Raw genomic sequence first — 22,336 nt, 5'->3', positions numbered from 1 at the left:
AAATTAATCTAAAAATGCAAATTATTTCTCAAGCAAATTTTCTAATTTTGAAACTGAAATTTTCTTGTTATTTCTAGATAATTTCAGGAATGTATCTCAAAATTTCTGAGTGTTTTTTGCGGAAATTTGCTCCTCCTTTTTCCACTATTCTGCAACGCTCTGATTAGTTGTTTGCTAAAAAAAAATAAATAGCTGAGATCAGTTAATGTTTTTCAAATATTTGCTGGCTTTAGCTGTTTGCAGGTGTTTGTCTTCGCTAACCAGGAACAGTCAGGACTCGACTGACGTTTTCAGAGGAAAATATGACGTAGCTGCTGTTGTGGAGCTCCTCCACCTCTGTCTACTTCCTGGAGGACGCTGAGCGCTCAAGTTTTAGTCCAACCCATTTTGCTTCACATTGTCTCTGCTTGAACAGATAAATATTTGATGTTGCACAGTTTGACAGCTCAGTCGTCCATCTTTTGAAATGACTTTGTCCCAGAGATCCGGGCGCCATTCGGGTTGGGCTCCACGCCGCGCACAGGAGGGCTCCTCCATTTTACCTCTACGTAGCACAAATGGATGTTGAGTTAGCATCTGGATGGAGGATGATGAATTAATCAGTGTGGGAGGAGAATAAAGTGACAGGTACTCAGCACCTAAAACCTTCCAGCTGAGCTGTACTAGTTCTGATTCGTGTAGATTCGGCCCGTAGGAGCCGCTCTGAACGCGACGCGGGGAGAAGACAGCATTGTTCAACTGTGAAGAGTTTTTTTTTTAGCTGATGGCAGATGGGAAAAGGAAGGATAGGCAGGAAATAAGATGGCAGCTCATTAATCAGCCCAATAACCGCACACTTTCTGCTAATTGGACCTTCTTCTCTGGAACCTTTCTACAGGTTTGTGCCCACATTGGAGCAGGAGACTTTGATTTTAAATTTAAAAGCATTTTAGGACTAAAAACATGAACTGAAGGATTGTGTGATGGTGTTGTTCACTGATTTGATCCTCATCCTGACGTTAAATGTATCTGAATCAAAACAACAAGTCGCACAACATTTACCAGATCAGCTGCTGGATTTAGTAGAAATTATCTTCCTGCATGTTAAATATAATATAATGTAATACAAATCCAACAGTCATAACACCAATGGTGTCCAAACTTTTTGTCACTATTCAGTTAGCAGCCAACTATTTAGTTTGCTAATTAAATGCTTATTTTGTTAGCGAGTTAAACATTTAGCTTCAAAAATAACTAGCTATGCAGCTAAATATAGCTAAATGTATTGCTGTATTTCCTGCAGGCAAACCCAAAGTGGAGCTGAGCTACGATAAGATGTACACCGTGACGAGCCGGGTGACGTTCGGCGTCAGTAAGGAGGACGACGGCGTCCCGGTCATCTGCATCGTGGACCATCCCGCGGTCAAGGACTTCCTGGCGCGCAAATTCCTGGACGTGCAATGTGAGTCCAGCAGCTTTGACATTTAAAACTGTGAAAAAAGCTTGTTTTTTTATCTCAGTTTTGTTTCCATAAGTGTTAAAAAAGGCAATCAAATACCTGTTTTCACTTCACCTCAGGGCTCCATGAGCAGCTCCACTTTTTAAAGAGGGGTTCTGTGGAAGCAGCATAATGCAGCAGAGAGCGTTAATTCTGCAGCTTCTGACAGTAGAAGAAGCTTTGAACACCGCTTTTGTTTTTAATAACAATGCTGCAGCCAATAAGTGTTGCTTCGTCCAAATATTCAGCACCGCCGTCCGTTGTTTACTGTAAAAATGGCTCCTTTCATGTGTTGAAAACAGATAGAGCAGAACCTAGTGGAAAACCAACCGGGCAAAAATTATATGTTTCAGTCTGGTGTTCAGATTTTTAATAAACCAGTTTTCATGTCTTTATCACTTCAAACTTTTGGCTTTTTTTAATTGTAACCTTGATTTTTATTTTTTTTATTGGAGGTGAAACATTTAAATACAAACCAAACAAAAATCCAAACGTGACTAGTAGGTTATATTATCCATCATCTACAGCTATGGTGGCACATTAGGGCCATTATAGGCAAAAGAAATTAAGAGAGGAGTGAATTTTCAACAAGGAACTCAGAAATTTTCAGATTAATTTCAGAAAGTTTCTAGAGAAACAAGGGAATGTATGAGCTTCTAAAATAAAAACATTTGCTAGGAAAAAAACTCAGAGAATCTCAGACATTTTCTAGAAAAACCTTTGCATTGCTGAGTTCAAAATTCAAAAGTCTTTTGAGCAAATACTCAAGATTATTTAAATTAATCTCAGAAATCTTCTAGAAGAAACTTGAATTTCAAATTGAAAAATTTGTTTGAAAAACATCAGAAACATTGAGATCAGCCTTAGAAATGTTATAGCATAAAAAACAAGGACATTTCTCCACTCCAAAAGTCAAATATTTGTTTCAAGAAACTCAGAAATTTTTAGACTAATCTCAGATATTTGATAAGAAAAACATAAAAATCACAGAATTTAAAAAGTCAAAACATTTCCTTGAAAAGTCTGCAATTTTGAGATAAATTTCAGAAATTGTCTAGAAAAAACTTGGAAATTTCTTGGTTTCAAAAAACCAAGAAATTTGATTTGACTTTGATAAATTTTAAACCTTTTGAGTTTCTTGGTGGAAGTTTCTCTCTCTACAGTGTCTCTTGTATGCCGTCGTACTCAACGGACCAGCTAAAGGAAATAAAGATGTGTTGAAGATCAAAACTCATCAGATTTCAGAGTCAGATTACATAAATATGAGGTTTCCTAAGCAGAAAAGTCATTTAAAAATTCAGTTCTCTTGAAGATTTAACATCAGTTCCATGTACCGGTGGAGATGCGACCAAAAGTGTCTGATTGCATAGAAAAAATCTTTGTCTGATCCGGAAAATCTTTTTGTTTCCATAATTATGAATGGATACACAAGGTTCCAATGCAGTCTGGGAACATCTGGAATATGATTCCAGATGTTTTCCAAATCTGAATATTATTAGAAAACAAATAAAGAAATAATATTTCTGATCAGAGTTTATAAATTCAGGACAATCCTGGAGGAGCCTCAGTTTTTCTCCAGTTATGTTTATGTCTGTAATTATTCATAAAATATAAACTGATCAGTTTCTATGATTTGATTTGCAGAAATGTTTTAATTTAGGGGCAGAATGTTTATTTCCCAGTTTTTTTTTTAAAACTTTGAATCCCCAACATTTGATCAAAGTTGTTCTCGCTGCGTGCGAGTCGCTCCCAGTTTGAGCTGGAAAACTAATCACCCTCCATCCATCAGGGATCAAACGGCAACACTCGCACTTTTGACGCGTTGCGAGTAAAAGAGGAACGCACCCCGGCGAGTTCGTCGACATCAAAGCGCCTCGGTGTCCAGAAAAGGACAACACGTAGACAAAAAAAGACGTCAAGCCTCTGCGGGGGGCCGGCAGCCGCTCCATAAAGAGAAAACCTGATGAGGTCGAACACAAAGGATCCACCAACCAACCGCTCGGAAATATTCACCACGATCAGACCAACTTCTGCAACTTTTACACCCTAAGGAGACGTTTTCACTCTCAGACCAGCCGAAAGAAAGTCCAAAATGTCTCACTGCTTTTTGAAAGCAACCAACTTCTAACTCTGGACGCATTTACTGTAGGACATGTGTTGTTATTTTTAAAGAATCACAATTTTCTTAAGCTTTAGGATTTAAAGTTAAGGTGAACATAAAACGCAGCTAAATTTAGCTTCTTTTTTTTCTCCGTGGGATGGAAAATGATGTAAAAAATCAAAAAGCACATAGATTCCAACCTAATGACAAAAAATAACAGACTTAAAAACATATTACTAGTATGTTAAAATGTTCTTTCCAACCGAAAGAATCATTTTACTCTCACATCCGCCAAATAAAAGTCAAAAATATCACACAACTATTGAAAACAGACAGCTTAGAACTTTAGATAAATCTACTATTGAAGATTTTATTTCTATTTTTAGAATTTAAAGTAAAGACAAACATAAAACGTTGCAAAAAGAAGATGTGTTTTTGTGGGATGGAAAATGATGTAAAAGTAGAAAAAAACAGATCTAGAGTACTAATACTAATAATAATATAATAATAATACTACAACATTGAGTTGTGAAAACTCAATGCAAATACTGTGTGAATAAACTTCTATAAAACTGTTAAAAACCTGCAATTAAAAAAAAATGTATTCACCAATTAGCGAACACAAAACAGACATTACAGACTAACAGGAGATTCAAGGATTCCTCAGACATGCAGAGTGTTAAAGAATCAATTAACACTCTGAGTGGGCTTTTGACGAAGGAATAAAATTATAACATGATGGAAAGCTCAGAAAAAGTTACTTTCACATGACACCGGCCCTTTAAGGCTGTCAGAGAAAGTCGGGCTAGCATAACTGACCTGCTTCCTGCTTTCTCAGTGTTGTTTTTATTGTTATTAAAACCTTGGTATCTAGCTGTGATACTGAAGATGATCTTCAGACTCTTTGTGTCATTTTCCAAATCAGAGCAACCTGGAGGCGCCGGGCGTCCTTCATGTTTACGGATCCGAGATGACAAGGTCAGACGAGTGGAAGCAGGAAAAAGTTGCCTCAGAGTCTGAACTGCATGAGGAAGCCAAAGGGCTGCTGAGCGGACGCTGGCGAGCCCACTGAGCTGGCGGCGTGCCCGCCAGCCGTCCATCAGCAGGAAGCGGACAGACGGACAAACGGGCTTTTGTTGTTTACGGCTGAGGCGGTCGGACGGCCTTTTGTGGAACTTTGCTGCTGTGGCTCAGGCCTGATTGAAAACGCCAGGATCAAACCGGAACGTTCAGGCCACAACGAGAACGGTTTACATCGCCAGCAGCAAGTTCTGATTCCTCCTCTCTGATCAAATACAGATATTTTTCTCTCTATGAAGAGCTGGATCAAATCTGAAATCTATTCCATTGTGTGTATCATAAAAAAAAAAGATGCATCCGGTACAGAGCTTCGTAAAAGTACGTACACCCCCTGAACTCGTCACCAAACACAGACTTCAGTGGATTTTATGCGATGAACCGACACAACGCAGGTGGAACAGGAGAGATCCATGTTCTTCTGGGGTTTGTTTTCACCAGCCCTGAACATCTACAGACCGAATCTTTGGTCCGTTCTTCAGGAAACAGCTCAAAGTCACTCAGATGGACACAGATTATTGGTTGGATTTGGGTCTGGACTTTGACAAGGCATTTTAGCAACAAGGCGACTCAAAGTTGTTTACATAAAAAAAAACATAAAACAAGAAGAAATATCTCTTCTCTTTCTGCAGGATGTCTCCTTTATGGGATGGTCATACCTCCTTGCAGTGGTGGGAACTCTTCTGCTAATGCGCTAACAGCAGAGCTAATTTTTAATTTAGAGCTTTTGCTATTTCTGCGCGATCATTTCTTATTTATCTCGGCAGCAGAGGCGATATTACACAGTGTGCACGAGAGAGCAGTCAGTGCTACACAGCTCCGCAGTAAACTGGTTCACACTGTTATCCAAAGACAAAACCGATTATTATAGAAGCTGCTGTTAGCACCTTATGCTAGCAGTTAGCATTCTATGTGTTTTTTTTATCTGTGTAGCTTTAGTTTTACTCTGAGACTATCAACATTTCCAAACGCCCCCATAATCCGTGATGTGCAAGAAGCAAGAAAACCAGAACATTTTGCTTAGCCTTCCTGTTATCTGCAGAAGTTCCTCTCTCTGTTGCTTAGAAACGTCTTGCAACTTTTCTGCTTCCTTTAATATGATACGTCCACAGTTTAAGTTTCTCTGGCTCTGAAGCGCCATCTTCTGTTTTCTGGTGGAATGTTTCCTTTTGCCGTTTGCAGGTTGACTTCTAGTGCGGCCCAGCTAACGTTCCGAGCCCTGAAGGTTTATCCCATGCTTTGGTTTGCGGTTCGTGTAGAATCCGTTTAGGATGCAGCTCCAGAACAGCCGTCCACGGTTCAGAGAGCAGGAAGTGTAAAGGAAAAACGCCTTGAATGTAATTTTATTGTTTATGTCAAGCTGATTCCACCGAGGTCAAGCTGGTGCTGCTTGTTGTTTTTGTTGGTTTGTCAATAAAGGTTCCTTTGAGCAGCATAAAATTGACCGCCTCTCACTCAATCGCAGCCAAGGCGAGTCATGGATGTTGCTCTGATTGTTGCATCTTTTGTTGTGTCTGTCGGGAACCTCAGATTGCTCACTCTGTCTGCTTGGAGCAGCAGCTTTTCCACACATTCTGCTCCACACGTTTCCCTTTAGCAGGACGCTAAACGTTAGCCGCCAGTTCCGCTTGAATGGGCTTCCTCATTTTGCTTTTCATCTTTTAAAGGATTCAGATTCTCCATCGTCTTTCTTTTCGACCTAAAACCAAAACTTTGTCGATGTCCTGCTAAAAAAAACATCTTTTTGCGAAAGCCCCCCACACAATTTTGCAGTTACAGTGTTTCTATGAAACAGGAAACAAACTTAAAATCATATGTGAATAAATTTCTTCAAGTTAAAAAAAAAACATGCAGCACCATCTTGCTCCTACCACTTCCTGGATTTTTTCCCACCAATGACTTGTATGATGTGGAATAATGTTTCCTTTGTAATTTTGTAAAAATAAATAAATTTAAAAAACACCTCTCTGCAGGGCAAAAACTTTTTTTTTTCAAATTTATTTTCATAATTCCAAATTGTTTGATTTTTTTGGTAAATAAAAATGCAGCTAATCTTTGTCTCCAGAGTTCAGTAATCTTGGTGTATTTGCTCAACACAAGAATTTTGGATTGACTTTGCATGATGTGATTTTTTGTTTGGACTGTACATAAAGTATGCGTTTTGGAGCCATCAGACCTTGTGGGTCTGTTTTTTTTTCCCCTTCCTGTGTCTTTTTCTTCTGAGTCATACAATCTTTTCTTGTTTTTCTCTCGTTGTTTCAGACAAACCAGAGGTGAAGATCGTGGTGGAATTTCCTCAGGGTTTGACAAGAGAAGGAGAAAACCTGGAGCTGACGTGTCAAGCCAAAGGCAAACCCCAGTAAGTCACTTTCAAACACTTTTTTCAACCAATCATTTTCCCAGGGGGGCCATGGCCCCTTCTGCCAACCCCTTGGAGGTGCCACTGTTCTAGGCTGCAGGGTTTCTGCCGGATCTCAGATGATCTGAGATGAGAACGATTTTTACACATCAAAGTTCAAACTGAAAACCACCAACAAAGCGTGGAGAGAAAGCTTGGATTGGATTGGCTGAAGAAAAGGAGTCATTGGCACAACCTGTACATCCATCCATCCATCCATCCATCCATCCATCCATCCATCCATCCATCCATCCATCCGTTGTTTAGCAACCTCCAGTGACATCATCTTAACCACGTTTTGACATGAAAACGGCTCAGCTTTGTTTCAGTGAAACTCCCCACTGAAAAACTGAGTGTAGTTTAATTTATTATAAAGTATTAAGCACATTGATCTTAATATGGTGTTTAAATAACTCGCAGCAAAGTCATAGCAGGCCGCATGAATCTTTCAAGTTTAGCGTTATTTATTAAGCTTTATTTTCCTCTTTCTTGTTGAAGTCGGGGACGGTTTTCTTTTCATCTGGAAAACCTCGAGGCAGCAGCCGTTTAAGTAAAAATGACGCCATAAAATAAAGATTTTTCTGAGGAGCACGGTGAGAAGTTTTCTGTGTTTTACCTTGAGTTATTTCTCTGACATACTTCTGCGCGCCAGAGCTGAATCATTCTCCGACTCGGGGAGGAAATTATTTTTTTCCTCTCTGTATAGGAAGCAGTTAATATTAAATAACTCAGCACGCAGCTGCTCAGTACGTACAGTATCTGTAGCAGCTCATAAAGGAGATAAAATATTTCCTCTGTTCCTCTGGGTCTACTGAGTGAGAATCTATCACATGCTGGCCTTAATACCCAACTCTAAACTGTCTGCTTCACTCTGCTGCTCCACCGCATTTTCTGTGTTATTTCTCAGCATTTTCTACCTAATTTTCCTGCTTCATGGTCATTTATTGAGTTTACTGACAGCCTCTGAAACCTTCAGAAGCTTCACTTTTTGTTTTTAAATCCTGCATAGAGTAAGATTTTTATGCTTTGGGCATGCAACCTCAACTTGCAAAAAGAAATATGCAAAAGTTACAGTTTTAATGTCCATTTGATGCTCCTAAATCAGCGCTATTTGCCCACATTTTAATGAGACATTATGCATGTATTTATGGAAAAGGCTTCACACATTTATGTATATTTGTGTAAATTACATCCCAATTAAGAGTCGTGTCTTTCATGAGTTAAATATTGTTCGCTAAACTAGTGGTAACTTTTACTAAGCTTGTTTTTAATTCGTTCAGCTGTCAACACTGTATTTATACCATGAAATGCTGCTGCTGTTGAATTAATAATTGATAATCTATGTTATTTTTTGATAAAGTTGCACTAAAGCTCTTTGTTTTGACGGTTAATCACATACAGCAAGTTTTCATGAAGTGGTTTGCAGTTTAGTTCAGTTTCTTCTCTTTGATAATTACAAGCGTACAGCATGTTCCCATGAAGCTCTGTTATATTTTCATATTAATTTAGTTTTGTTTAGTTCCAATGACTAACACCTCAAGCAATTCCAAATAAATATTGAGTGTATTTGGACTTCTAGTTGCTGAAACTTAGACAAAAAAAAAATCTTTAAAGCCAAAAAATAGGAAACTACAAACCTGTTATGTGATTTACAGATTTGCGCTCTGCTGAAATCTGACTCTTTTGCTTATTTTTAAGTCATATGTTGTGTGGACGACTAGCAACCTAACTAGTTAGCAAGTACAGCTAGTTAGCAGCCACTGCTGATGTAAACACAGTTAATAACCAAACACAGATCCCTCCTTCTTAGCAAGCGAGTAGCGACAGTCTACAGATAACTGCGTCAAGCTGTTGACGTTACAGCAATCCCTCTCATGGAGCAATGGCACATGGCGACAGTTGAAATGAACAACTTCCATTTAACAGGAAGGACCTGACAAAAAATCTGGTTTGATTTTAGATTTGCAAATTGGTAAATAACCGATTTAATATTGTTGCTGTGGCCGATAACCGATATTTGCCAATATTATAAATATTTTATTACCATTTCGAAACCGTTGGGGAAAAAGAAGAGCCCAGAAACAAACGGCAACCAGATAAAGATAAATAAATTATTGAACCGATTCCGATATATTAAAAATTACTAATATTTTCCGGTACCGACGTTAGTGCCGATATATCTTTCATCCGTAAAACAATAAATCATAATTGCTGGTATTTACTAATTGTTACATAAGCTCCTGGTCTTTCCATCTGTGACCGTATTTTCATTTTAAAGGAAAAAATTGCAAGTTAAAAATTGTCAATTGCACAATTAATGAACTCTCTGCAGCTTTAAAAGCATTCAGCATCCATGTTGATCAAAAAGCAAGTTACATTTTTAACTTCTTTAACGTGACAGCCAAAAGTTTAGCAAGCGAATTTTTAGGACCTCTTCCTCCAAACTTCAAAACAAAAATCATCCATCGCCTCTTTAAACGTTTTCAAAAGGATTTTCCATCGAGGACGTGAATGCATAAACAGTTTTGATAAATGCAGCTAAATGTTGAGTTGCAGCAGAAACAGTTGAATCTTTTTTTCCCCTTCATGTTGGAAACTTACTGAGGCTTTCATTGGTGATAACTGATTCCTGCAAATGTCTGTCGGTGTCATGTGGAAGCTCCTGCCCGTCTCTCATTAGGCAGCCATTTCGTACGTATCGGTGGCGAACGCAGGTGTTGGTTTGCTCAGATGACAGGTCTGTGTGATAGGAGATGTAATGGAGTGCAAATACAGCCATTAGCGAACGGGGGAGAATAAAAGAGCGAGCGCCGCGGGCAGACGTCCCGCTGGACGGTTGAGGCCTCCGTATAGCTGGCAGCGTTTGTGTCGCTCCTGTTAATTTGTTGACAAGGCCGCTCAGATCTAAACAGAACAAAACAATCATTGGATGATGGCGGAGTTGTGAATATTATATGAAAGTGACCTAATGAGAGGAGAAACTGCGGCAAACAGAAAAACACAGAGAAGTCATGTTGGTTTTAAATGTCATTTCAAGGCAATTTATGAAATAAGAACAAGTTAATTTGATCAAACATTAACTCCAATTGATCCCAGTTAAGAAGTCGTGCATTTACTGGAGTACTTTCTACAGATTCCATCTAACATATAATTGCGCAATTTGACGTTTTGAAAATAAATTTGCTTAATGGAAACGTGCCAAATTCCTAAAAACAATTATTTGATTAAAAGATGTCGGCGCCAGGATGTGCTGACTAATTGGTTTATTTTGCAAAACTGCAATGGAGTCAGTTTTTTCGCATCACATGATCAACAACAGGATGTTACTACTGGCGAAAACCACGAAGAAGACGACAGCATGCCGTGTTGAATGCATGTTTTTGAATGACTTGAGCAAAGGTGTTAACATAAGATTTTAATTTCTTATTTAATAGAAACATCGCAATTGTGAAATTGTGTTGTTTTTTGGGGGTGGGGGGGTTTACATTAGTGGAGTGTTGGCAAAGTTTTGCACACATTTGTAACAGAAACACAGCAAGTTAGTGGCTTCATGTAGAACTGTGTACCTGAACCACCTGCATCATTTACAGAGCTCACCTGTGCTGTGGCAGCACCATGCTGTGGGGATGCTGTTCTGTCTTCATTTATCAACAAAATTAATCAACAATTTAAGTTCAGAGCCTCCTTTAAATTATTGAATAAGCAGATATATTTATTCAATAACTAAGCAGCAAATGGAGCTGATGCAGATGGAGATTTTTTTGTGCTTTTCTTTATATGAAAACAATAAGTGTATTTTTTTCTCTTTAGTTAGCCATGTTGGGTTTTTTTTGTTTTTGTTTTGTCGTCGTAAGAAGGACCAGAAATCCCCAGTGACCTTTTGCTCAAAAACAGACCCAATAATTATATTGGGCTAAATCCAGTAAAGGGTTTTCGAGGACAGTTTTTTTTGTTGTTGTTTTGTTTTTTGCTGGGAATAAAATAAAACTGATATCCTGACCAACAAGTTAGGAAACTGTACAACTCAGACTTTTTTTTTTTTGGACCTTTAAAATTAAAATACATGTTAATTTGTTGCGGACCAGGGAAAAGGAAAATAATTCACCAAAATGTTATTGAGCTTGGAAATAAAAGTTTTGACATCACCGCATTAAAATATTTGTAAGTAAAGCGTCAAATGTCTAAACCTTTATTTAATGCGGAAAAAAATATTCATATTTTCATTCATTTATATATATTTTTTAAATAAAAACTCCTCAAAATGATTTTTAATCAGTTAAAATCCAGGTGAGCAGGACGAAGTGAAATTCAGCTGAAACCTCCAGCTTTATTCCAGACATCCTAATCTGGAGCTGCCAGGGCCGGTTTTTATTCTGTGATCTGCTAACGCGGGACACAACATGAACACACAGACACAAAACACACAGATCAAAACATCATGTGCCCCAACACACACACACACACACACACACACACACACCCCAACCCCACCGACCCCCACGGTTTTCAAACTTGGCATCGAGACAAGCGCTCCCTGTATTCATTTTCTAAAGATGAAAACACAATCAATACAGTGAGCCGGGAATTGGAAGTCATTTTCATTAGAGCTGCTGAGAGTTGTGTAGTCATTACAGCAGATAGCGGCGCCGCGCCCGGCTGCAGGCGGCCATTTGTATTCCAGACGCCTGCCCTTCCTCTCTCCTTGCATCCCCATCTTACCTCTTTGGTCTATCTCTGTCTATCAGCCTCCACTGAATTCATTTCAGCTTCTCTCACAACATCCACTCCACCTATAGACTATCCGCTCCATCAGAACTTATATTTTTCTTTACTTTTCTTCTGTCGGCCATTAAACACACATGGGCTTTGCTTGTTTTGCTTCGGATTCTTTTTGGGTTGAATTTTTTCCCCGCTTCATCTTTTATTATTTTTTCTCCACTTCTTCGATTTCTGTGCTTGATCCCCACCAAATTTGGTTTCAAAGGGAGGGAAGCAACTTAAAACGCTGCAACAAAATGCAACAAGAGAGGCCATCAGCGCGCGCTCAGGGGAAATAACGGGAGCTGGCAGCGGCCTCTGGAAGCTGCTGCAGCCAAATGGAGATGTTTTTTGTCTCCTTCCCCCCTCCCCAACCCGCTGCTACTCAGGGTACTTGGAGCTTATTGTCATAAAAATGGAATAAACCACCCCGCTACTCAAGAAGAAACCAGAACAAAGGCTGACGCTTAATAGTTGCCCACCTACACAGGTAAAAATATCAATGCAAGACGAAGCTGCTGCAATTAGTAGCATTCATTTAACACAAGAAAACAATTAGATTTAAATTCATTAGTCTCCATAATAACCAAACTCTTTTTAGAATTGATCAAAACTGTGTCTGGAATAGACCTATTTTGGAAAAAATGTAGCAACAGAAAGGAAAAATAAACGTTTTACCCATCAACAGGGTTCTATAAGTGACTTTACTTCCAACATGAGAAACATGTCTTGTTATAAGTTAAATAATTTGAAAACTAGAAATTTCTCATTTATCTTTCTAAAAGGTTACTAAGTTAGTTTTGTCTTATTTTAGGTGCTCTAAGATGTTTACATTAGAAACTAAACCAAAAATACTTGGTAAGATTTTGTGTTTTTACAGTGTATGTTACACATTTACAGTAGTATAGTGTTGACCTGTTGGTATGGATTTCTCAAACATGCATGACAGAATCAAAGCAACTCTCCAGTTATGTTTTTCATGAGTGAATAACATTATAACATGATATAAAGCTCAAAACAGTCGATTTTACATTTTACTGCTCCTTTACAAACATGTCGGCCAAGTCTGTGTGCGCGCAGCTCTGGAGTCAGGGAGGTGACTGCGTATATGGCTGTATGTGTTGTGCAGTGGCTGCTGGAAAAGACAAGTGATTTTTTGTTGACTTACCATCCAGAATCCACTTATCACATTCTTATTGGTTGTGCAGGAGGCTCCACTTCTGCTTTTCATAGATGTACGGTTGTACAATTGTGCATCTGTTTGCAGTCATTTTCATGTGTGAGTGTAAACGTGGAGTTGGGGGGCGTGGCCAGCAGCAGCTTATTGGGATTTAAATTGACAAGATGCCCTAAAACGACTCAAAGTAGGAACAACAGAGCAAACTAAAATCTCAATTTCTAAGAATGATTTTGTTCAAAAAATAGACCGGTTCTGCACTGTTCAAAGGATGCACATAGGTCAGCTTTAACCTGAGTGAAGTTGGACCGCCCACCTTCTTCAGATCTATCAAAATTGGTGCCAACTCCACTGTTTCAGAGGAAGTTTGAAGTCTTTGCAGGCGGTCAAATGTCGAAGAAGCTAGGGACGTTCCACAGTTTATTCAACAACCGTCTTCGGTTTAGCTGACGGGGGGCATCCAGGCCGATGGTTGAGGACCTCCAGCGTCTCTTTGTCCTCACTGTTTCCTGACGTTCCCTTTCCAGGCCACAGCGGGTCAACTGGCTGAAGGTGGATGACGACGTCCCGTCCCACGCGGTCATCACCGGCGGCGATCTCTACATCGAGAACCTGAACAAGTCGTACAACGGGACGTACCGGTGTGTGGCTTCCAACCAGCTGGGCGAGTCCTTCGACGACTACGTCCTCTATGTCTACGGTAAGCTGAAACGCCAAACCTATGACGTTTCTGTGATTCATGCAGGTTTTTTCAAGTCGTGAACACTTTGCTCAATTTAAGCCAGTTTTAGGAGACTGAACATGAACAGCAGCATAATTAAATGTAAAACACTGAGTGATTTATGAGGCCGCTAAGCTGTTAACACAGGTGCTCATTTGTCGCACTAGGAGCATACTAAACACTCTGCTGGCATAATTCAAGAAATGCGACTTGACTTTAAAACAAGGGATCTGTGGATATATTAACAGCTCACTGCTGAAGTCTGGCTGCTTTATTAACCACACCGTTGATCCGCTCTGCACCTTTCTTTAGAGCAACACGGATGACGCAGGAATCCTCTTCCTGTTTCAAACAACAGTTTCACATCAACTGTTCCTCTTAAACACTCACTTACTTTAATGAAATGAAAACATCACCGGTGATGCCAGGTTAAGTCAAAAGTATCCACAGACCTAGAAAAAAAAAGTATATATAAAACTAAAATTTGCCACATAGTCACCTGATTTTTTTACTTTTTGGTTTTTGTATGAAAATGATGTTATTTATCATAGATCCAAAACATGAAAAAGTTTTTTCTGTATTAAAACAAAGCCATCTAGTTTCCAAAATCCTTTTGGCTCATTTGAACAAATTTTTTCTCCGTTACAAGAACAGGACTTGGTGTTTTCTGTATTTAGCCAAGTTTAAGAAATTAAACAAAACCCGCAAAAGTTTCAGGATAGATCTGGTTGTACTTATTATACACGTTTACTTATAAAAAGACAAACACTTTGTGTCATACTTAACATTTTCCATTGCAAGAAAAGTATTTTTGCAATAATTTTACCCTGATTAAAAGTCTAAGTTTTAATAAATAAATCTGTATCATATTTGAAGTGCTGTTGGGGGCCACAAAAAATCTGTCCAGGTCTCATTTCCTGTGGAAATTGTGCCACAAGGCGACAGTCACAATTTAACGCAACACAAGAAAGTTGAGACATTTTAAAGGTTTGTTGCTTTCTGCTGTGGTTCGTCGCTCTTTGTGTGTCGAGTCCAGAACGCGGCAACCCTGCTCAGGAGAGGCTTTCAGCTCAAAACAATAGATTCATCTGCTTACGGGATTTTAACACGTTAACATTTTTAGATTAATTGCACGCGTTAACACGTTATTGTTGACAGACGGAATGACTCAAAACACAAAGTTAAATAGAACCTAAAAGTTTGCAAAGTTGAACATTTTCATTTATTTATGAATGCATTCCCAACCTAAAACCCTCCAGCTGAAAAACGGTTTAGGATTCGGTTATTATGGATTTAGTTGTCATCCTAAAGAAATAAAAGATTCTCCTTACACTCTTTCGGTAGTATTTGAATTAATTACAGTCAGAACTCTTTAATTGTTCACTCAAGAAATTCCTCTGTTTTGAAAGTTCTTAAAGGGGCAGTATGATTTAAAATCATTTAAAATATATATTTTTTTAGCTTTCCGACATGTTATGATGTTATTCCCACATCAAAAACATACCTGGACTGTTGCCTTGACTATTTAATCTCCATGGCAACTGTTCAGCTGTACAAAATACCTGGGTGAACCTAGCTCCACCTGTGAGGCGTAGCTCCTCCCCCACTCAGCTCCTTCCGACTAGCCAGCAGCAATTAGCAAACAGCTGGTGGATCTGCTGAGCTCATTGTAGGAGCTGCTGCTCAGAGCAACGCTGGTAAAAACGTTGCTAAAGGGTTAATAGAGGAGCCATGTTGGGATGACTTCCTGGAGGCGGGGCTTCAGAAAGAGCAGGCACTTTTAAAGAGACAGAGACCCAATGTCAAGGCGTTAAATTAGGAAATCAAATTTCTTTTAAGTCATATTTTATATAGAGAGCATTTCTATAATAACTCTTCTTTTTCTTGGTTTTGAGCAGTGCTCTCCAGGCAGCCTGCACAGCTCTATAAACCGCTTTGAGATAAATATCCCACAACCCACTTCCACAGCCGCCTGAAGCAAAGAGATCGGCCGATACCGTGAGCAAATAACAGCTGATAGTAAAATGTTGTTTCCTCTAATGCTGAACCTGACTTCATACGGTTCAGTCTCTGATGAGATTTCATGTTTAAAAACATCGGCTCAGAGGCCATATTGTTTCTTTTCATTACATCTTGATGCAAGTCAGTTTAGATTTATTTATAAGCTGTGATGTTTCATCCAGGTGAGGAAACACGACTTTATTTTTCTTCAATCCCATGTTTGTGTCGACTTCCTGCCTTCCTCCTCATCGCGTTATCTCTACATGCCTCTCTGCTGTTGATACCAATAACATTTACTCCCCGAGCCGAGCATTACGCTCTAATGTGCTCATTTTCCCCCGACCAAAATTACTTCCCAATCACTTTTTGGTGGAGCCCGAGCCGACGGAGAAATTATACGGCTGCTATTGTCGGAGGGGAATTAGCGGAGTGGAAAGGTTTGGGTGGAGAAGTGATGGATGCCGGCTGGGTGAACGTTACTTACAGCGGGCTAATTACGTCTGCAGAGGCGCCGCCACAAATCAGAGCGCTCTAAGCTAGCGCTAGGTCTCTGCAGCAGCAGGTAAACCATATTGAGGTGAAAACTAAGCATTCAGTTTGACTCTGCTTTAATTTAATGGTTCACAGAGTCGCTAAGACGCCGCAGCTGCAGAGACGCATGCATGCACTGCGCTTGAACTCGTGTGATTTATTCATGCCGGGGTCGAGCCGAGGTCGCCCGTAACCGTCCTGCCACAACAAATCCACTCCGACGGCTTCTCTCCGCAGATGTTTTAAAACATTACTGCACAAGAGTTCACTTTATGCTTCAGTTGGAGACTTTTTAGTAATAACCTGGATTTTTAACGTCTACATGTAGGTTTTTCCATTCTGTTTTAATTGAAAATCTCAGCAAAATTGAATAAGAGCATCGGTTTTCATGAAACACGTAAATATTTTACTCATTTTGCTCCAAAATGTTGTCATAATTGGATCAGGGAAAGGACCATTGCGGTTTAAAATGTTCTTATAGCAGCTCCAAATTTTGGACGAAAGGAAATAGTAAAATATGGGGGAAAAAAATGATTCTTGCACAATCTGACATGGAGCACAATCACAGCAGATTTGTCCGTTTTCAAAACGTCTCTGAAAATGAGGAAATGTTTCTCCTCTCTGTTTACAGAAAAGCTGAACCTAAATCATTTTTGAAGTCTGTCAGCTGCTTCAATCCCTAAACCGTTTCACAAACATGAAAAGAAATCCTGTCGGGCGTCGGGGAAACATTTTTTAGTTAAAAAACGTGTTGAGCTTCGGGTTTTTAATCATGTAAAATATCAGTAATACGTCAAAAGGCATCCGTTTATGTTGGTGTGAATCTGTTTGTCACCAATTACAGCGAACCTAGCGGCATTAAACAGCAGAAAGCAATCTTCCTCCTTAGTTTGCATGGAGATTGAATTTTGAAATCTGCTGCCGTCTCTCTGAGAAACAGAAACCCCGACGGTGCAGAAAGAGAGAGAGGAGCCACCATTAAAACCAGTTCAGACCCGCTTCCTCCCAGTATCCCTCCATGTTTCTCTATGCAGTCATTTAGGATCAAGTCAGACCCAACATTCGCTTGTGAAAGAGGAACAAAGATGCTGTTTTAAACCCCCATTTTAGTAAACGGGTAATCTATCGATTATTCTGATGATTAATCAAGTAATCGAATAAAAAATATGATAAAAGTAAATATCTTTATCAGCCCAAATTCTCGTTTCTGTGCGTCCCTAACATTTACAGTAGTTCACTTTTTAAGTCAACCTGGAAACAAAATCTGAAATCATAAGATTAAAAAAAAATAAAAACACACAGAAATAATCAACCTTCCGAAACACATGGCCTAGTCAGGCATAATTTACTGGAGCTTCGAGGCGGATCATTTTAATAATCCAGGTCCATCGCTGCTGTTGGCAGATGTTGCCTGTGTGTCAGATTTATGGGCGTACCAGAAACAAGCAAATACAAAGGTTCTGTTTGGAACTTCTGGATACAGGAAGGCAGTAAAATCTAGATCAATTGTGTAAAAAACTGCGCGATTAAGAAATCAAAACGAACACAACAAAATAAATTCAAAGTTGGGATTGGTACGTTGACTATTGTTAAACGCAGCCTTGTGAAGGTAGAAAAAACAGTGGATAAGATTAGTTTCACACATGAGTTTCGATCATCGATCACGAAACGGTCAGTCAGTGCATACCTAAAAACGACCCTGTAGGGGAAAGAGCTACATCACCGTGCACAATGCCTAATAGTTGAGTCCACCAGACTAAAGCAACCCAAACAGTTCAGATTTTGTGCCTCAAAACATGATGTATGTTTTCAATTATTGCCCAGCACTTGAGCGCAGCCTCCACATTGATCTCCAGTGAGCGCCCAGCAGCAGCTGCCTCCCAGCTCTCCCACCATGAGAACCAAAGTCCAGCGTCCAGGGCCAGCAGCTCGCTCTAATGCGTCTGATTCCAGACCGCTGTGACCCGCAGTGATGGAGAGCACCCCCAGTCCGCCTGACACTAACAACGTTAACAGGGACGGCGGCTCAGTCTGCAGCTCTCACTGCATCTTTGCTTCGCAACGATCATCACAGTTTTCCTCTCAAACCAGGGAGAGAATCATCCTGAGGGGCCTGGGGAAGTTAACGGCCTCCCCGCTCCTTCAGCTCCGCAGCTTATTGCCCGACATCACAGCGTTTTCCTCTCAGTCACCTCCCCACTTACCGCGTCTCCATTTGAACCACCAGGCAGTTTGCTCTCAGTCGCTACTGTTCATCTCATAACAGCAGATGGAGCTGAAATTCAAACGTGGAGAAAAGATTATCCAGGTGATTTTGGGTCGTCTGTCATTTTCCTTTAAAGTTGTTGACTAGAAGAAAATCTGGTACATTTATGTTCATTTACCAAGAGTCGGATTTTTCGATGGTTTTTGTGCAGGAGAAAATACTGTATATTCTATAGAGAATCGATTTTAGTCTGCTTACATTTTTGTAAAATTATATTTTGAATAATTCTTTGATATTTTTTATTAAAGAAGAAACAGCTAAGCTCACCTAAAACAAACATATTTAAATATAAAGTGATGGAGTTTGATGTAGCATGGAACCTTACTGAATTGTTTTAAATACATTTTGTATTTGTTTACAATTTTTTTATTTAAACTGAATCTTTAGAACATTTGGTTTCTGAATTAAAAATAGTTTCGGAATTGAATCATAGGGAAAAAATTTTTTTTCCTATGATTCAATTCATAGGAATGATTCACCATTCCTATGAATTGAATGATTCATAGGAATGATTCATGAAGCGCCAGACACTGAAAGATTCACATCTCTAATTGTTGCAGCATTTTTAAAAGAGTTATGGCCAATGATCTGAGTTGGATTGTGCAGCAACCTGGATTGTACAAACTCTTTAATTTATTTCTATAAACAGAAATAAATATGGATATGTTTTAGCATAAATGCATTCATAGTGTCTGATTTTAAATGAACGGTGTCAGTGCAGAGAAGCTGCTGTTTGCTTCGGGGCAACACTTTAAAGACCAGGTCCTTTCTGACAAGGGCGTTGTGAATTGGAAAAGAGATTCAGTCTTTTATTTAATCAGAGTTTTCTGAAACACCGGAGTGTGAAAATGTCATTTCACTTCTTCATTCAGAGAACAAATTTACTGCCTAAAAACTGCTTTAAAGAAATGCAGAAAAATTATATATATATACATACACACAACAGACGACGTGCTGAAATTCACAAAAAGTAAAGTCCTTTGTCTGAAAGCACTTTACAAAAAAAGTAAAGTGCTATCCGGTTACCTAGCCGGGGTTGCTAGGTAACCGGCAGTGCTGCTGATTTGTGACGCTACATTCCAGAGGTTTTAGAAACCGCTCATTTTCTATGGAGCTACATTGGGGCCATAAAGTTCGTTCAAAACAAAAAGAAATTGAAAGCGAAGAAGAAAAAGATTTGAAGGTTCGGCCTGATTGCAGACGCGGCGTTTCTTTCAGTCGCGAGTGGGAACGTTTCCCGTCAGGTCGGGTCTCGGCGCTCCCCGCTGCCCGGCGCGACGCCTTGATTCATAACTCTCATCAGTAAACAAGGCCTGATGACTCAGCGGGGGGAAAAGCACATTCCCGTCACAATCTGAAAGTCGGTGAGATTTTACAGAGCTTTTTCTCCCGACCATCAGAGCCAGATCACCGGACCGTTTCTCAGAAGTCGCTGAGAACTTCTTGTTTTAATGGGATCAAACTGATCTTCCATCCAGCTTCCCATCTGATCACTTTTTTCCCTCCAAACTGGTCTGAGCAGTGGCGGTGGTCTGATGCGTTGAAAACATGCTACACCGGAGCGTAGCCTGAATACTGATCCATTACACCTGAAGGCAATCCTGCAATTTTAAATTTCGCTTCAGGCGGAGTTCTAAGAGGCTACACGGCCGTCCCTGGCTCCTGTTTGGATGTCCTGATTGGCTTTATAAAACAGCATAAACTATAATATTCCAATAACTAACAAGTGTGAATTTGTCATTAGCTGTGAACATGTTTTTCCCTGAAGGAAGACGGTTTTTAAATCACGTAGAGCCGCTGTGCCCCCAGGGAAGATATTAACAACAGCTGCATTACTCTTATTATCACCAGAATAAAACTCGGATGGAAAAAAAATATATATTTGTGTTCATTTCAGAGAGAAGAAAAAAACGTGTTTTTAAAACATTGCCAGTTAGAGGAAATCGTGTAAAAAAAAAAAAAAGCGTAAAGTTCCCATCTGGATGTGAAAACAAACAGAAGAAACAGAAGATTTGTTCTTTTGTTCCTAGATGGTTTGGAAAAGTCTGGAATTACCTTTTATTTTCCAGATCAGAATAATATGTTTCCTTCTAGTTTATGAAACACAAAATTTTACCAAGGCTCATGCAGAGATTTATGTTAAATTTCAAGCTTTGTCTCAGATTTACCACAGCACATTTTCATTTTAATATTTGACCCAACGTTACTTTAGTTTAGAAATGTAGCTTTAGCAGCTGTTTGGAGTCTAAACTCTTTACAAATCAGGTTTAACTGATAATTTAGTTTTTTAAACTGTGTTTAAAATGTCAAACCGACCGCTGAAGCTGTTAGCTTTGCCATTAAAGTGAAATGTCGAGCTCTGAAATGCCAGTTTTAACGTTGTCTTGTTTCATTGTAGTTGGGCTTAAGATCTAATTAATACTCTAACAGATTTGAGATTAATACTCAAAAGTGCAGAAAGTTATAAAAAAAAAAACAAATAGACTGTTGTATAAATTTAAAACGTTTTGAGATTTTGCTTTAGAAAATGTTTAAGAACCCAGTCAATAATAACAGAAAGGGTCTGTTCATGTCTCTGACCAAACATTTTCATGCATTAATGTTTGTGTCTTACAGAAAAAAACATTTACATTCATTTTTTTTCTTTCAGATTTATTTTTGATACAAAATAAACATTTAAAGTGGCTTCATTATCATTTATTGTCCAACAACAATAAACTTGGAGACAGAACAGAGATGAGTCACATCCATCCATCCATTTACTGCAACTCACTCTCAACCTCAGTAAAGATGCTTATGGGCCTTAAAATAAATGGTTGTCATGGCGACTTAACGGTTGGCTTTGGAGGTGCCGCCCCAGGCAGTGGGACAGGGGATGGAGAGACCTTTCACCGGTCCTGGATCCACAACAGAACCAGCTACCATTCACCCTGACTCATAAAGTCAATCTGAAGTTGCTAAGCAACATCCAGTTGAAGCCATTACACTCTGTACCCAAAATGCATTGGTGTAGTTTTACAGTAAAATCTACTGATGTCCTGCATGTTTTCTGACCAAAGCTCTCTCTTAGCTAAAATCAGCAGTAGTTAGCAATACTCACCAACTGAAACAATGATTAACTCTGTTCCAAACAATCACTTCCTGAAAGGCAAACCATGCAGCGTTACTACCACACCATACTACCTGAAATATATCACAGGTAGGTGTGTAATAATAAATAAGACTCTGTTGAAGGTGAAATACTATGTTGTAGTACATGTTAATGCTAACTCGTTAAGCTCGTTAGCTTCTGCTAAATACCATGTTAACATAGCACTTTAGTGTTAGCTTCTGCTAAATACCATGTTAACATAGCACTTTAGTGTTAGCTTCTGCTAAATACCATGTTGATGTAGCACTTTAGTGTTAGCTTCTGCTAAATGCCATGTTGATATAGCACTTTAGTGTTAGCTTCTGCTAAATACCATGTTGATGTAGCACTTTAGTGTTAGCTTTTGGTAAATATGATGTTGATGTAGCACTTTAGTGTTAGCTTCTGCTAAATACCATGTTGATGTAGCACTTTAGTGTTAGCTTCTGCTAAATGCCATGTTGATATAGCACTTTAGTGTTAGCTTCTGCTAAATGCCATGTTGATATAGTACTTTAGTGTTAGCTTCTGCTAAATACCATGTTGATGTAGCACTTTAGTGTTAGCTTTTGGTAAATATGATGTTGATGTAGCACTTTATTGCAGTGTTGTATAAAGTACTGAAATCTCAGAGTCAAGTAAAAGTAGAAGTACCTCTCCAAAATACGACTTTGGTAAAAGTCGAAGTCACTGACTGAA

The 22,336-nt window shown here is 39.2% G+C and overlaps 1 protein-coding gene across 4 annotated transcripts in view; it reads left to right on the top strand.

Moving 5' to 3' along the window:
* Positions 1-22,336, top strand: part of LOC102219342 (cell adhesion molecule 1-like) — a 388,017-nt gene that overhangs the window by 320,702 nt on the left and 44,979 nt on the right. For all 4 annotated transcript variants that reach the window (XM_023342782.1, XM_023342783.1, XM_023342784.1 and 1 more), the window contains exons 6-8: positions 1,283-1,441; positions 6,918-7,014; positions 13,516-13,688. In XM_023342782.1, the coding sequence (XP_023198550.1) occupies positions 1,283-1,441; positions 6,918-7,014; positions 13,516-13,688 (429 nt within the window). The remainder of the gene's footprint in view (positions 1-1,282; positions 1,442-6,917; positions 7,015-13,515; positions 13,689-22,336) is intronic.

This window comes from Xiphophorus maculatus, chromosome 11 (assembly GCF_002775205.1).
Source record: "Xiphophorus maculatus strain JP 163 A chromosome 11, X_maculatus-5.0-male, whole genome shotgun sequence".
In the NCBI taxonomy this organism is placed as follows: domain Eukaryota; kingdom Metazoa; phylum Chordata; class Actinopteri; order Cyprinodontiformes; family Poeciliidae; genus Xiphophorus; species Xiphophorus maculatus.
Note: the sequence above shows the minus strand (reverse complement) of the source record. Positions and strands in the feature narration are given on the sequence as shown.